This window comes from Pristis pectinata, chromosome 2 (genome assembly GCF_009764475.1).
Source record: "Pristis pectinata isolate sPriPec2 chromosome 2, sPriPec2.1.pri, whole genome shotgun sequence".
Classification (NCBI taxonomy): Eukaryota; Metazoa; Chordata; class Chondrichthyes; order Rhinopristiformes; family Pristidae; genus Pristis; species Pristis pectinata.
Window position 1 is genome coordinate 111,021,583 of NC_067406.1, and position 16,126 is coordinate 111,037,708.

At 38.5% G+C, this 16,126-nt stretch overlaps 1 protein-coding gene across 2 annotated transcripts in view; it reads right to left on the reverse strand.

Moving 5' to 3' along the window:
- Positions 1 to 1,443: 1,443 nt before the first annotated feature.
- The window catches only part of smad1 (SMAD family member 1), a 79,173-nt gene continuing 64,490 nt past the window's right edge, over positions 1,444 to 16,126 (reverse strand). For both annotated transcript variants that reach the window (XM_052041439.1, XM_052041447.1), the window contains 3 exons: positions 15,510 to 15,731; positions 12,267 to 12,523; positions 1,444 to 5,231 (listed from right to left, as the gene is read on the reverse strand). In XM_052041439.1, coding sequence (XP_051897399.1) covers positions 5,088 to 5,231; positions 12,267 to 12,523; positions 15,510 to 15,731 — 623 coding nt within the window. In that variant the 3' untranslated portion in view covers positions 1,444 to 5,087. The remainder of the gene's footprint in view (positions 5,232 to 12,266; positions 12,524 to 15,509; positions 15,732 to 16,126) is intronic.

The window sequence follows — 16,126 nt, forward strand, 5'->3', positions numbered from 1 at the left end:
GAGGAAGATGAGGGGAGACGTGATAGACGTATAGAAAATATTAAGAGGAATAGATAGAGTGGACAGCCAGCACCTCTTTCCCAGGGCACCAATGCTCAATACAAGGGGGCATGGCTTTAAGGTAATGGGTGGGTTCAGAGGGAGGTTTTTCACCCAGAGAGTGGTTGGTGCATGGAATGCACTGCCGGGGGTGGTGGTGGAGGCTGATACGTTGGGCAAGTTCAAGAGATTGTTAGATAAGCATATGGAGGAATTTAAGAGGGATATATGGGAGGAAGGGGTTAGATAGTCTTAGGTGTGGTTTGAAGGTCAGCACAACATGGTGGGCCAAAGGGCCTATATTGTGCTGTATTGTTCTATTCTATGGTTCTATTGGAAGCTCAGTGTCAGCCTTCTATACTGAACAAAGGTATCCTAGAAAGCAGTGACCAGAGCTGCATTTTTGTTTCTCTAAATAGGAAACCACAGTACAAGTTAACTACTGCTTGAAGCAGTATATGGATCCCTAGGTGGTGGGCAAAGGTAAAAGGGCAGGTACTGTGAGAAGGGGAGTAGGTATTGGTGGATTTGGAAGAATAAACCAGGGAGGTGTAGTGGGAAGTCCTTTTAGAATGCTGAAAGAGGGGAGTGTGTGACTAGTAGTGACATCACATTGAAGGTGGTAGAAACAGGATAATTTGCTGAATGCAGAATTTGGTGGCATGGAAGGAGGGAACAAGGGAAACCTAATTCTTGTCCTGGGTGAGGAGGGAATGAGAGCAATAGGGAGGAAGATATCCCAGACATGGATCAGAACCTTGTGAATTGTGATGAAGTGGAAACCACAATTAAAGAAAATGAAAAACGTTAGAAGCATTATTATGCATTTTTTTCCTCTCTTCCCTTTTCCATTCATCTCATCTCCTCCAGGTTATGATTAACAAACTTTCTGCACCTCTTAGCTGGCACCACCACATCTCATTCAGTCCCTTTGGTCACCACCGCACCTTAGAAATTCCTTTTGTTCTTCCCACCCCCCTCACTTCTCCGCAACGTAAAAAAACTCCCAGTTATGTTGAAAGTTTATCACTCTGAAATGCCAACTGTTTCTTTCTTCACAAACACTGTTCAACCTGAGTTTCCATCAATTTTCGTTTTTATACAAGATGCCATGGTCTGTGGTGTGCCTTACAGAAACATCTAACTAGGAATGTATCGATTGTAAATATTCAATATATTCCTGATTGTTGGAAAATCATATATATACACATTGTAATGAAATATTTAATTTTGTAAAAAATCTAGAGGCAAAGAGGTGCATTATATTGCCAGCTGCATTAAATACCTCACTTCTGTGTATGTGGAAAATTTGGGCTCAGGACTTTCTAATTCTAGAATAGAAAAACCATATAAAAGAGAGAAACTGAATGTGTTGAAGACAAAAGGCAAATATAAACACACAAATGAAAGCTTAAACTTTAATTGTTGTCTTTAAACAGCACGGGAGATAAATTAATGTCACTATAATATTAGTTACTTCTTGAAGCCAAATGTTACATTGAAGAAATGGTCGAGTAGTTCACGGAATTTTTTTTATTGAAACATTTCATGCAATTTGATCACAGCACAACACAGTACTCAAGAATATCCCAAATTTTCTTGAGTGAAAAGCATGTTTATTTTGTACATGTCACTTCTGTAAAACACTTCTTTGCTGTCTTCCTCAAGTCTTTTGATTTCTGGGGACTTCAATTTACATACTGGCCCATTGTGGGATGGAGACAAGAGAAACAACAAGCAGAAAGTCGATCATACAACATGCTTACAAAAATGTTGAACATGATCGAAACAGTTATCCTGCAATATAATAGTACGAAAAGTAGAATCCTTTCATGGATGTCATTTGAGGGAATTTTGGTGAACTGGATCAGCTAAACTAGTTACCATTTATATGTAAAATAGCTGAAGTGAAGATAGAATAAATCCAAAAATAATGCAAGACTTGCCCTTTTACCATTAGAACCTTGATATACCACTGACTATGACGGAACTCTTAAGTTCTCAATTGGTCTCCAACCAGTTTCTTTGTTGTTCTAAATCAAAAGGCTACAACACCTGAGCAAAATAATTAATATATGACATTTTGTCAGTAGGAGGGTGAATGGTAAGGGCTCAAACGATGGAAGAATCCTAATATATGGATGATAGCACAACCATGCTCCAGCCAACAGCCACTCATTGAGCACTGCAGGGCAGACATGACAAACTCAGCCACTGAGTCTTGGCTCTCAGCTGGATGAAGATTGCAGCATTGTAGAGCACACATCTTACTGTTAAGCACCATGGGCAGGACATTAAGCTATTTTGTGTGGACAATCTACTGGTACCATTAGTTTCTACACTTTCATTTTCACTGACATTCATTAACCCTTCACCAAAAGACTGCATGTTTCCTAATGGTACCAACAGGCCTCAGCAGAAGCCAGTAGCCAACAGTATCCAAACAAACAGCCTATGCTTGATGATCACAAGGCAAAAGGGACACGAGGTCTACTTATTTAATGAAGTCCCACCTGGTTCAACCAGAGTCGCCCCTATAAAAGTTAGGGTAAAAGGCTCATATCTCATGAACTTTGGCTGGCTTCCCATAATGGTATGAAAATCTGAGCTCACAGAACAATCTCATGAGAGCACCACATGGGCATCGCTGCCTAGACTAGACTTTTTGAAAGCATTATGTTTAGAGAAGAACACTCTTTGTACTGATTTGGTTACAAGGAAGCCCCAAAACACTAATCTACACAGGGGTGTAAGACTCAGGAAAGCAAACTTGATCACAAACTACACAGCAACCTGTCTCGATACCCAATAACATTGAGGAGACCACTGTACTATAACAATGTTCCGGCAACCACAAGACCCTGTGCCCCAACTCTACTCGTTCCCAAAAAAATGAAGACAGTTATATAGTCTGCTGAATGACACTCTAAGTATATCCAGCAATGACAAAATCCTGCAGTTGATGGACATCAAAACACATGCAGAGATAACTGCATCACCTGAAACCACACGGGGAATGTAGATGTGGATCTCCAAACAAAACTAGAGAATTCCTCCTAACAATCTGCAGAATTTGTGTCATTATCTTGTCCAAAATGTTGGAAAATGGTTGTTTTTTTCTGGCATGGGTGAAGAACCCTACACATGGAAGCTACAAGACATCATCATTGCAGAGTTTTCATCTATCTTTTAGAATGTTTTCATTCTTTTGCAGCACATATTATCAGAAGTAAATCACTAAATATTACGGCAATAGCCAATTTCAACCATTACAACATTTGCACTGCAAAGTTATGTGGTTTATTGGAGATGTTTTGAGCATGTAATCATGATGAAATTTCAACAAATTAGTATGTTCCTATTATGAACCATATTTGCATGCACCAATGAACATTCAGTACAAAATCATTCCTCAAATATGCTTTTGTTTTAAAAAAGAAATCACGGACTATGGCCTCTCGTCTCTCCTATGTCTCGTTAGATTATTTTGCACAGGTCTGGGAATAGGGTGACAATCTATAACCTTGCCTAGGAAAACCCAAAATTTCCCCTGCATCACCCCCTCAATCCCACCCAGCACGCACACAAAAAGTAAATAGTAATCTAAAGATAGTTAGATTAAATATTTAAACAAATAAACCAAAATAATTGCAAATCTGGGTTAGTTGGATAAAACTGTCCTTAATGTCTTCAAAGATAGAATTTTAGAGAGATGTTACCATATAGAATTTGTTGTGGTGCAATTCTCAAATTTGTTACAAAAAGTCAAACGAAACATGTACTTTAAAAATCATGACAAAAAATTTACATGGTTTCTAATGAAGGACTTGCAATCCTCAAAATAAATGTTGCTTCCCAATTCCACAGCACAACAGCAAAAGTCTGTGTAAAAGTGCATATACAAGAACTGAAAGGAATTGAGCATTATTTATAAAACAAGCTGATTTACTACTTGGAAAACTAACAATGTATTGCAAACATCCAGCCAACTTTAACCAATAAAACTGGAAGAAAATGTACAAGACTATCTTTATCATTGTATAAATATCTAACCTGTTGGTATCCACTAATCAGCTACTCAGAGGATTGATAGAAATATCTCAATGCTTCTCTTTAAAGAGAAATTAGCACATAAAAGGTGACAAAGCCAGAACGATGTATACACTACAAATCTTGCTTACCAAAATTGTGTTTTTAAAAATATTTAATTAACAACCTCAAAACTAATGCTTAGCTACTAGTAAGTGAACAGTAGCTTCATAGACTTAAGTACACATTATAGGTAATGGTTAAAAATACTGAATTCACCAAACAGCACAGGGGTCACATTGCCCACTTACCTACTTCCTTCTATTGTCAAATTGAAAGTCCCAACCCAATTGAAATGAGGACAAATGTAACTACTCTAACTCTCATCATACTTGTGCATCCATACACATCTTGGAAATCCACTGAGAATGAAGCTATTACTTGACACTACTCTGGTTTAATTATAAAAAAAAAGTTAATGTCAGCACTTGTTAAGACCGAGCTGCACACAAGGCTCATTTTGTCCACTTCCACATTTGTACTTTAGATGTAAAGTGACCTAATGTATAGAGGATTTGCAAGTCATCCATGCAATATACCTTCAACTTCAACATACCAACTGTGCAGCAATTGTGCTACAATGGAAAAAAGACTTTGCATCTATTTTTTGTCCACAAACTAGTATTTAAAAACATCAGTTAACATTCAAGTGAATTATCTATGCTTGGTCACCTTTCATCATTTTAGCATTCTAAAATCATAACCTAGATAAGTTCTTCAGATTAGGCAGAAGTGGAATACTACAGTGTAAACTGAACACTTTCACAAGAACAGCAGTATACTAAAAAGACTGATCATCTTTCTCCAACAATTGGTCACAAAAGGTCAAGTAACTTCCAGATTCCCATTCATTACAGTCCAGAATGTACCCATTTTATAAGTCCTTCAAGTGATTACAAACTCCAGAAAATCAACACTCAAGGATTTATGAGCACTATGAAGCAGCACAACAAGCACTGTTACGACACAGAGGAGATAGGATTATGTGGGGAACCCATCTGGGTGAGAACTTTATCCAGCCATTGCAGAGGGCCATGCAAATGAATCTCTATCCAGCAAGGGGTACTTGTTACATCCTGTCGATGATACTCAGCTCCCCAACCCTAAAAATGCAACAAAAACACGAATTATTTGACAATTTTTAAAATATTCAAATACACAGGAAATATATTTTCTCCAAGAAAGCAACAAATTATTAGGTTAAGTGTGTAGTTAAATTCATTATCAATCTGTGCTAATACAGAGTCACACATCACAAAAAGAGGCCTGTTGGCCCACCATGTCTGCCCTAACTATGAAGCACCCACCTACACTAATCCTGCAACAACCCATTTTTCTCCTTACATCTCCATCAACTTCCTTCTCTCTCAATTTTCCTGCTACCCACCTACACTCGGGGCAATTTCCAGTAGCCAATAAACTTTCCAACCAGCACACCCTGACATGCATGAGGACACTAGAGTACTCGGTGATATGTGGTCACATGGAGAACATGCAAATTCCACATAGTACCCAAGGTCAGGTTCAAACCTAGAAGTCAAAAGCTGCATGGCAGCAGCACTAACTGCCGCTCACCCAACTTAACCCAATTTTAGAAAAGGTGTCTCGTGCACCATTACTATAAAGATCTGCATGTCTTTTTGGCCAGACACAACCACTCAGTATGTAGACCCTGGAGTACGTACTTATCTTGATGTCATTTTAACAAGCTAAATTTATCAAGCACAGGTTTGAGAACGCTCCAAAAAAATGTTGATTCAGAAAGGCATGCAGGATGCTTTCTTTTATTAACCAAGATATAGAATATAAGAGCAATGTAGCTATGCTAGAACTGTACACATTTTAGTTGGACCACAATGTAATAACTGCATCCAGTTCTACATTGCAAAAGATAGAAAGGATGTTTATGTAGCTATTGTCAGGACTAGGAAATTCTAGCAATGTGAAAAAAAAATTGGATAAGCTTGGTTTCTTTTCTTTATAGCATAGAATGCTGAAGAATTATTACATCTGAAATGCTCCATGGTTTACTTTTGTTCAATATGTTAATATTTTATTGAAGTGTCTTAAGGTTAAAGGTATTGTTAATATTGATCTCTGAGATTACGACCCACATAATTTAAAACTACCGATGAGCAAAGACAAAAGTCATGAAACTTTTGGAATGCTTTGAACATCTTCGTTCACAATGAGTATCATGACTTCCCCGCCCCCCACACAGTAGTTAATTCACCATGACAGTAATTAGTCAAAATTTACAAAATAGAGAGACCCAGAAAGTTCATCAGCTACCATTTTAATTTCTCCTTAATGTCATAATTCCTGCACCACATATCAAATTTCATGATGGAAAATTTCTGCCCCAGATTACTTTTTTTTTTTACGGAGAAGGGTTCACAAACTGCACTTGCTGTATGTACTACTAACTATGCTATACTTAACTGGTTAAGAGCTACAAGGCTGACCTTGCAGGCATAAAGTCCCAGCAGATACAGGGCCTAATCCTGCTGAAAACGCCAAGTCACAAACTTTGCAACTGTCAAAGCCATTAAGCTTTTGGAATGCTTCTGAACATCTCCATCGTGATTTGGCCAATACAGAATGTAGTCAATTAAAAACTGTCACAAGAGAAACAGATGACTGGACTGAACAAGACTTATTAACTCAAAAGTTTGCTAAGAAAATTTCAGAATTCTTAAAATCAGAGGTCCAGAGAGTAGCCAATGTTGTTCCTATGTTCAAGAAGGGAAATAGGGATAGTCCAGGAAATTTTAGGCCAGTGAGCCTCACATCAGTGGTAGGGAAGATACTGGAGAGGATTTAAGTGCATTTGGCCTGATTAAGCGCAGTCAACATGGCTTTGAGAAGAGCAGGTTGTGTCTTACCAACTTGATTGAGTTTTTTTTTGAGGAGGTGACAAAGGTGACTGATGAGGGTAGGGCAGTGGATGTTGTCTACATGGATTTTGGTAAGGCATTTGACAAGTTCCCTCACGGTAGGCTGATCCAGAAGGTTAAGATGCATGGGATCCACAGTGACTTGGTAGTTTGGATTTAGAATTGGCTTGCCCATAGAGGACAGAAGGTAGTGGTGGAAGGGTGTTATTCTGGCTGGAGGTCCATGACCAGTGGTTTTCCACAGGGATTGGTGCTGGGGCCTCTGTTGTTTGTGATATATATAAATTATTTGGATGAAAATGTAGATGGATGGGTAAGTTTGCAGATGACACAAAGATTGGTGGAGTTGTGGACCATATAAAGGGCTGTTAAAAGGACACAGCAGAATATAGATCAGTTACAGATATGGGCAGAGAAGTGACAAAGTAGTTTAATCCGAGTAAGTGTGAGGTGTTACACTTTGGGAAGTCTAATGCAAGGGGAAAGTATACAGTAAATGGTAGGACCTTTAACAGCACTGACTTAGAGGGATCTTGGGGGGGGGGTCCAAGTCCACACCTCACTGAAAGTGACCACACAAGTAGATAGCATGGTAAAGGTGGCACATGGCACGCTTGCCTTCACTGGTTGGGGCATTGAGTATAGGAGTCAGGAAATCATGTTGCAGCTATATAAAACTTTGGTTAGGCCGCACTTGGAAGACTGTATGCAATTCTGGTCTCCCCATTACAGGAAGGATGTGGAGGCTTTGGAAAAGGTGCAGAAGAGGTTTACCAGGATGCTGCCTGGATTAGAGGATATGAGCCATAAGGAGAGGTTGGACAAACTTGAGTTGTTTTTTCTGGAGTGTTGGAGGCTGAGGGGTGACTGGATAGAAGTTTACAAGAACAGGCAAAGACAGGATAGACAGTCAGAGTCTTTTTCCCCCAGGGTAGAAATATCAAGTACTAGAGGACATGCATTTAAGGTGAGAGGGGGAAAGTTTGATAGAGATGTGCAGGGGAATTTTTTTTTTAAAATACAGAGTGTTGGGTACCTGGAACAGTCTGCCGGGGGGAGTGGTGGAAGCAGATACAATAGTGGCGGTTAAGAAGTTGTTAAATAGACACATGAATACAGAATCAGAGCAATACAGCATGGATACAGGCCCTTCAGTCCAACCAGTCTGTGCCAGCCACGTTGTCCATCTGGCTGTCCCAATGTCCTCTGTTTGGCCCAGATCCCTTCAAGCCCTACCCCTCCATGGACCTATCCAAGTGCTTCTTAAATGATACTATTGTACCCACCTCAACCACTTCCTCTGGCAACTCATTCCATATACTTACCACCCTCTGAGAGAAGAAGTTGCCCCTCAGGTTCCTTTTAAATCTTCCCTCTCTCACCCTAAACCATGCCCCCTAAGTTTTGGACTTAGGGAAAAGACTATTACCATCCACCTTATCTATGCCTCTCATAATTTTAAACATTTCTGTAAGGTTGTCCCTTATTCTCCTCTGTTCCAAGAAATAAAAACCTAGCCTGGCCAACCTCTCCCTATAACTCAGGCCTTCTAGTCCTGGCAACGTCCTTGAATGTGCAGGAAAAGGAGGGATATGGATCATATAAAGGCAGAACGAATTTAGTTTAATTCAGTATCATGTGTAGTGCAGACATTGTAGGCCAAAGGACCAGTTCTTGCACTGTATTGTTCTATGTTCCATCTTCTGATACTAAAAACGAAAGAAATGACTAACACATTAGGCACAGATAGCCAATATGATGATACAGGAGTGCAAAGGTGAATACTAGTTACAAAACATCAGTTTCTCCTGCAAGTAAAACAATGCATCAGATACTAATACTTCAGTTTACCCCAATGTTGCTTTGGGGGAAAAAAAAGTGCTTTACAGAAGGCCAAGGACACTTAACCAAGATGTTGGAGGAAGGTGGGAAGAGAAGGAAGAGATCTCCGAGAAACAAGAATGAATCTTGCCTTATATGAGAAATATGTGTTGAATGATAAATTATCAAAGTGCTAAAAAGATTTCTAACAACTGATTTAATGTAAGGAATAACCAAATGATCAATCTTGTATATGCAGGCTTCTGCAGTCTTAGCAAGATTACACATTATTATGGGTACAAAACTAATATTTTCAGTATCGAATTTTGGGTCATCATTAGTTTTAAATTATGGGTGTCATAATTACGATGGGCTGAGGGTTAATAACATCTTCAACCCTAAGAAACAATGTAAAAAAAATCAGCATGTGAACAAAAGTAAATCATGGAGCATTTAAGATGTAATAACCAGCAACTTTGAAACTGTCAATGCAAGTAAGTAATTGTTATCAGAGTTTGCCTATGTGATTTTTTTTTGTAAATGGTAAGGATTCCACATTGAAATTTGAAGTTTCAGTAAATTAGTTTGAAGTCATTCTTGCTAATGGAAACTCATGATTAAAGAAGATAAGCCATTTTGAATAAGGCTAGATAAGCCACAAGATAAGGCTGGATTTGGAATTGTTGAGAAGGTTGTGTAGAAATGATGAATCTTGTGAACAGTTTTTAAAAACTCAGTGGCCTTTTAGCCCACTTCAGAGGGCCTTAAGAGTCAATGCTTTCTTTTTTTATTAAAAAAGCAGTATCTTTAAAAGGGACAAAATTAACATTACAAATCAAAAAAAAAGGAACGGCAAACACATTATTTCAAGTCAAGGACAGTACAGGAAAAGCAAAATACTGAAAATTAAAGTTATCAAAAACTAAAACCCCAAAAGTTGGTCTCCATCGGGGTTATGAAGAAAATTGCATATCTTTTGTCTACTGTCTTCCAAAATGCTCTCAATTCAAGGATTTTCCCCTGAATGGAAAATTGTAACTATAACTCCATTATTTAAAATGGGGGAGGGGGAAGGAAGAGAGGATTTGTTTAACTATAGAGCCGTTACTATATCAGTTGTGGGGAAATTCACAGAATCAATGACTGAGTATTGTAGGACAGAGGGGCCTTGTAGTTTAGGTACATGGTTCCCTGAAAGTGGAGTCACAGGTAGACAGGGTGGTGAAGGTGGCTAGAGAAACAAATGACCACAGATGCTGGAACCTAGATGAAAAACACGATGATGCTGGAGGAACTCAGCAGGCCAGGCAGCATCCGTGGAGAAAAGCAGGCAGTCAACATTTCGGGTCAGGACCTTTCGTGCATCATCGTGTTTTTCATCTTGGTGAAGAAGGCTTTTGGCATGTCAGGGCATTGAGTATAAAGGTTGGGAGGTTGTGGTGTGGTTGTACAAGACGCTGGTGAGGCCACGCTTGGAATATTGTATTCAGTTTTGGTCACCCTGCTATAGGAAAGATTTTATTAAACTGGAAAGAGTGCAGAAAAGATTTACAAGGATGTTGCCAGGACTTGAGGGACTGAGTTACAGGGAGAGGTTGGATACTAGGACTTTATTCCTTAGAGCATAGAAGACAGAGAGGTGATCTCACAGAGGAGTATAAAATCATGAGGGGCATAGATAGGGTGAATGCACTCAGTCTTTTTCCCAGGGTTGGGGAATCAAGAACTAGATGGCATAGGTTTAAGTTGAGAGGGGAAAGATTTAGTAGAAACTTGAGGGGGAACTTCTTTTTATTTATATACACATGGGGTGGTACATATACGGAATGAGCTGCCAGAGGAAGTAGTTGAGGCAGGTACAATAACAACTTTTAACAGACAGTTGGACAGGTACATGTCCAAATGTCTGTTAAAAGGATAGGAAAGATTTACAAGATTATGGCAAATGGGACTAGCTTGGATGGGCATCTTGGTTGGAATGGACCAATGAGGCCAAAGGGCCTGTTTCCATGCTGTATAACTCTATGATAGAGTGCTTGATGGCTGAGAAACCAGAGTCAACAGGAGTGCCAATACAGGTTCGTAAAGAGCAAATTATCTCTAATAAATCTAAATGAATCCAAGTTAATTTTCTGATCTGGCTGTGGTAGATGACTGAATGATATCTATACATTTTGTTTTATATGGATTTACAGAAGACATTCAAAAGACGGAAATGAATTGCATTCACTGCTGGTTTAAATTAAAGTTTAAAGGCAAATTTTTGAGATAGAGGATTGGTTAGGCAGCAGAAACAGACAGAAAGCTGATATATACATGAATCAGAAGGAATGGACTAGTAGTATCCAATAAAGATATATATTAGATTATTACTATTACTTATTTTAATTATTAATGTATTAGATATCATAACAAAGCCCTTTGTGTGTGTCCAGGTTTGCTAAATGACACAGTATAGATAAGAATTTAGCATTACAAAGAGATATTGACATATAAATGAGCAAGGAAAAATTTAGCAGATTACCGTTAATATTTTGGACTGAAAAGATAGATCTGTTATTTAAATAATGAAAAGCTAGAAATAGTATGAATCCAGAGGTTTGAGGATCCCTGTAGAAAGGTCACTAAAATGGAAAAATGGCACAATCTTTTTTAGAAAACTAATTAACTGCTAGCTTTTACAAGGTTTGCTACAGTTATACAAAGCTCTGAGATGATGCAAACTCAGAAGGGATACGTGTCCTTGAAAGGAGTGCACTACAGATTCATTAGAAGGTTACTACAGATAGACTGCAGATTCATTAGGTTACAACTGCATTCAATTTACTACAATATGTATTGCTAAGGGTAATTTGATTGAAGCTATTGATAGAATGCAAAGATTTTTTTCTTCTTGCTAGGAGTATAGAACAAAGGGATCTAAACTTAAAACCAGAGCCAGGTTATTCAAGAGAGAAGATAGGTAAGATTCTTACAAATCAGAAATAGGAAAAATATGGAATGCTGCCATAAAAGCAGTGGAACATAATTTATTTTAAATAATGATCACATCATTTTGATAGGCTAGGATACAGAGGTGTGGAACCAAGCCAGGTGGATGGAATTTCAGCATCTAGTGAATGGTGGAACAGGTTTAAGGGACCAAGTGTCTTACTAATGCTGAAATGGCTGAATGTCATAACTTTGTAAACCCAATCATAGAATTTCAAAGTATATTCAGTCTGGAGCATGACAAAATTTGATTAGATGAGACTTCACTTCAACATCACAAACTAACCACCACACTGCAAATATGCCAGTGTGAACACAAGCCTCCTCCCATTCTATTTATTTCATCTTTCTCTGCTGTACACTTAGCTAGTTTCCTTTACTGATAAAACTAGCAATGTATGTTCCTTCTATATTGGACAATTTTATTACCTTTACAAAACTCATTCGTATGGTGCACATCTTGGTTAGTTCATAAACCGCTTCAAAGCCATGGTTTACTGACTGGGCCAAAAGCTGGGCAAACTCCTGATTGTTGAAGATCTTCAAACTGCATCCACTGGGGATCTTGCAGACAGTTGTTGGATGGAAGCCATGATGATAATTGCAGTTTCGACTTTGTACAAAAATACTACTGTCGCTTAAGCATTCAGCGTACACTTCTCCACCAACATAATAGAGATGAACACCTGCAAGCCAATAGACACAAGTTTGCTTTCCATAATATATTGCCAATTGTGTCTGATAAAAAAAGTAATTTCACTGATTGCAAATGCTTTGAAATGTCTTCAATAAAGTTTACTGTACATTCAAGCTCCTCTAAATTATGGCAATCTGCAGAAATACATCTTCCCAATTATATTAAAAAATCTATGGGCAAAATATGGCACATGACACTCAAGTGCTGTAGTAATAATAAAAATACATTATCCTGTTCAATACTTAGAGACAATCAGAACAATCTTAAGGCAATGCTGCAATATCAGAAGCCATATGTTCCAAGTGAGATGGGGGAAGTAAACAGTCTACGGTAACATTTGGAAAGGAGTAGATTATCACCCTTTATTCCTCTCAGTTTAAAGTGTTTTAGCCCTGCTAGCTTTATATGGGTAAAAGGGAACAATGTTTGCTTTAAGGTCTTTGTCCGAAGTGCTTAATCTGGCCACAAGGCAGTGTTTAGAATTGGGCTAAGAAATTGACTAAACAAACTAAAAACAAGTTGCCTTAAAGTTCTGTACTAATAAATGCAAATTACTTCTTTACATGGTGATTACCTATTCCAATTCAAATTTAGGCATTTCCAAAAGGCACATTAAAGCCTCTACCATAGAGCTTTATTCTGGCCCATATGCCCTATTCTGGTCAATGATTCCGATTATTCCTCTCATCTTAACAGATGTTGGTAAAATGCCAGAAAATAACCAGCATTTACCCATTTAATGGAAGTGTATATAAAAATATATCATGGCAGTTTCAGTTCCCTGGCCAACATTTATCACCCCAGACAACAGTATGAATCTCGTCATTAACACAGTTGTGCTCGTGTGAACATTCTGTATAAACTGCATGGATTAGAACTATGGCTGCTTCTCAGGTAGGAACATCAGTTAATTGCTGTTAATGCATATAATTAATGCAATTACAAATTAAAGTGACAATATTTTAAACATTAATGAGAAATGAAGATAAAAGTGAACCACAACACCTCTCAAAGGCCATATTCAGACTGCCACTTTCAACTCTTCCACCATTCCTGCATGCTGTTACTGCAAGCCATGGAAGGGAAGACTGAGGGCTGATAAGGGGCAGGCAGGACTGATGGTCAAGAAAGTGGAAGAGAGAGGAATGAGAATGGAAGGGAGCTGGTAAGAGACTGAGCTGGGCAAGTGTACGAGATGCTGCCAAATCCCATCCTTGCTGTGGCACAGACACCTAGACTTTGTTCTTTTGATTGAAAAGGCAGAGCTCAGTGTGATCTGTCGCCAGCTCTCCAGCCATTAGCTCAGGATTTCACCATGTTTAAGGCAATTGCCCAGCACTGGGACTGATGGAAATCAGTTTCACTAAGTTGCAGTTTGGATCTTCGCCCAATCTGAATTTGACTTGCTTCCGTTATATCACCCTAAAACTGAAATTGCCTCATCTTAGTCCATTAGGAACACCTGGAAATGGTGGCTATCGAGAGCAGTCAAACCTTTACCAGACTCAGATTGATTTACTTGGGCTTCTTATTTCCCTTCCCTGGCAGTATCTCATCAAAACAACCTTTATAAATGTATAACCAATGTGATAAAGGACCACAAGGTCACCAATGGCAAGCAAAGGGAATAAACATACAAGGGCCCTGAAATTGAGGAACACAGATCCAAGGAATGCAGCATTAGGGAAGGCTATACGTGGTAGAAAGCCCAGAGAAATTAAACATGAGAATTTTAAAATATACTAGGGACTTTATACAGGTAAAGTGTTTTCCATTAGAGCATTCAAAAAAATATATAGGGACGTGTTATGCTTTTTATAGAACTGCCATCTATCATCCTGTGCTGTCAATACATCTTCAACTTGCACCTCTGCTTACTGCAGCACAGAAATATAGCACATCTGACCTCCTCCTCTGAGCTTGACTTTGCTACCATGCAATGAGTCCAGAATGTACTGAGCCAGATACATCTCATTTCTTGCACTTCAGCTTCACGTGAATCGAGCCACTTAATTGAAAAAGATAAATCTAGCTAAGTCTTTAATTTTTATTGATTTCAACTGCATGGTTAATTTTTAAAATTGATTAATCCATTCCATGGAGACATTTAAGAAAGAATCCTTTGACCCGAGTTGTCAGGAGCTGGGGCAGAGTCTCTGGTACTCAATTACAAGTGCAGTGATGGGTTGGATTAAGCACAATCTGGTCTTGTTTAACATTGCAATTAATTATTTTAAACGTTTGACATTTATACAGTGAAAGAACTTTTGATGAGCAGAGGCCTCAAAAGTGATACAGAAATCCTTTTTTTTAAAAAAGCCAAGAAATGCTCACTGAATGAAACTAGTGTCTCACTTCATTTAAGGTATAATTTTATTCAAAGCTTTTGGAAGGTTAATGTATGGTCTGCTGGGGCTTTCCAGGGAGGAATCCTGGAATGTTCAGATTTTCACATTGCTTAAAATAAAATTTGAAGCTGAAAGCCAGAACAGAGAATGAAATAAACAAAGCTTATACCCCCAAATCTTGATGGCAACCATGATTTTTTTTTTGAAAAAGGTCCAGTGGTTGTACCGACCTGAATTGTGAAACCAAATGGGTGCATTTACTTTGGATTTGCAAAAGTGAAGATTATGAAGTACATCCAATAATGGGCTTTGGATAACCATAAAGAGTGTTATATTAGACTCTCCTGTATCCGGGATCAGAACACACCTTTAAACATTTTGAACCTTAACCTGCTCCTGAATTTTTACTCATTAAGAATAATTGACATAGGTTTTGGCAATGATCTTTACCAGCAAAATGCCTTTAAAACATTGCTCTTTAAAATAAAATGTAGCATCTTCAACAATACCAACTTTATCTTTACAATGTGGCATTCAGTCCAAAGGAGGGATGCAAAACTGACTGATGTATCAAATTCTTGAGTCACTTTGTCAACCTTCGCCATAAAATGGAGAGGGGGAGATTACCTTTGCCAATGTGTCTCCTGGTGTTCTCAATAGTTGAGTTACGATTCACATTAGAAAGAAGGCCGAGGCAAAATCTATTCTTGTTATTCGAGGGATCAGTAAAACCATCAACTAGGACGCTGGTAGAGGAGGCCTGGAAAGCTTCTCCCACACGATTATTTAGCTCATAATAGACAATGGAGCACCAGTGTTTTGGTTCCTCATAAGCAACTGGTTGAACATCTGCAAGAAGGAAAGTCGGCATTAATATTCTTTTAGTTAAACAGCTGTTCCCATCACCAACAAATGAGTTACATAGAAAACAATGTCTTAATATTTGCACAATTACACCAAATACAGCTGATTACAATTGGAGCTATGTAAACCAGCCAATGAGTCACTTCGCTATTTTCTCCTCTAAGAGGGAAAATAATCTGAAATATTGTGTTCCAGTTCTTCTACTGAAGGAATTAACTACACTTTGGGCACTGTTTCACATGTCTCAGAGATATCCTGAGACCTTGAAGTACATATGTAACCTGAACATAGACCTTTTGTGCGACTATGCTGTGGGATCAAAGGGCACATGACAACTAATGCAGATTGACATATCATCTGAAGCAGGGTCACTAGCTGGA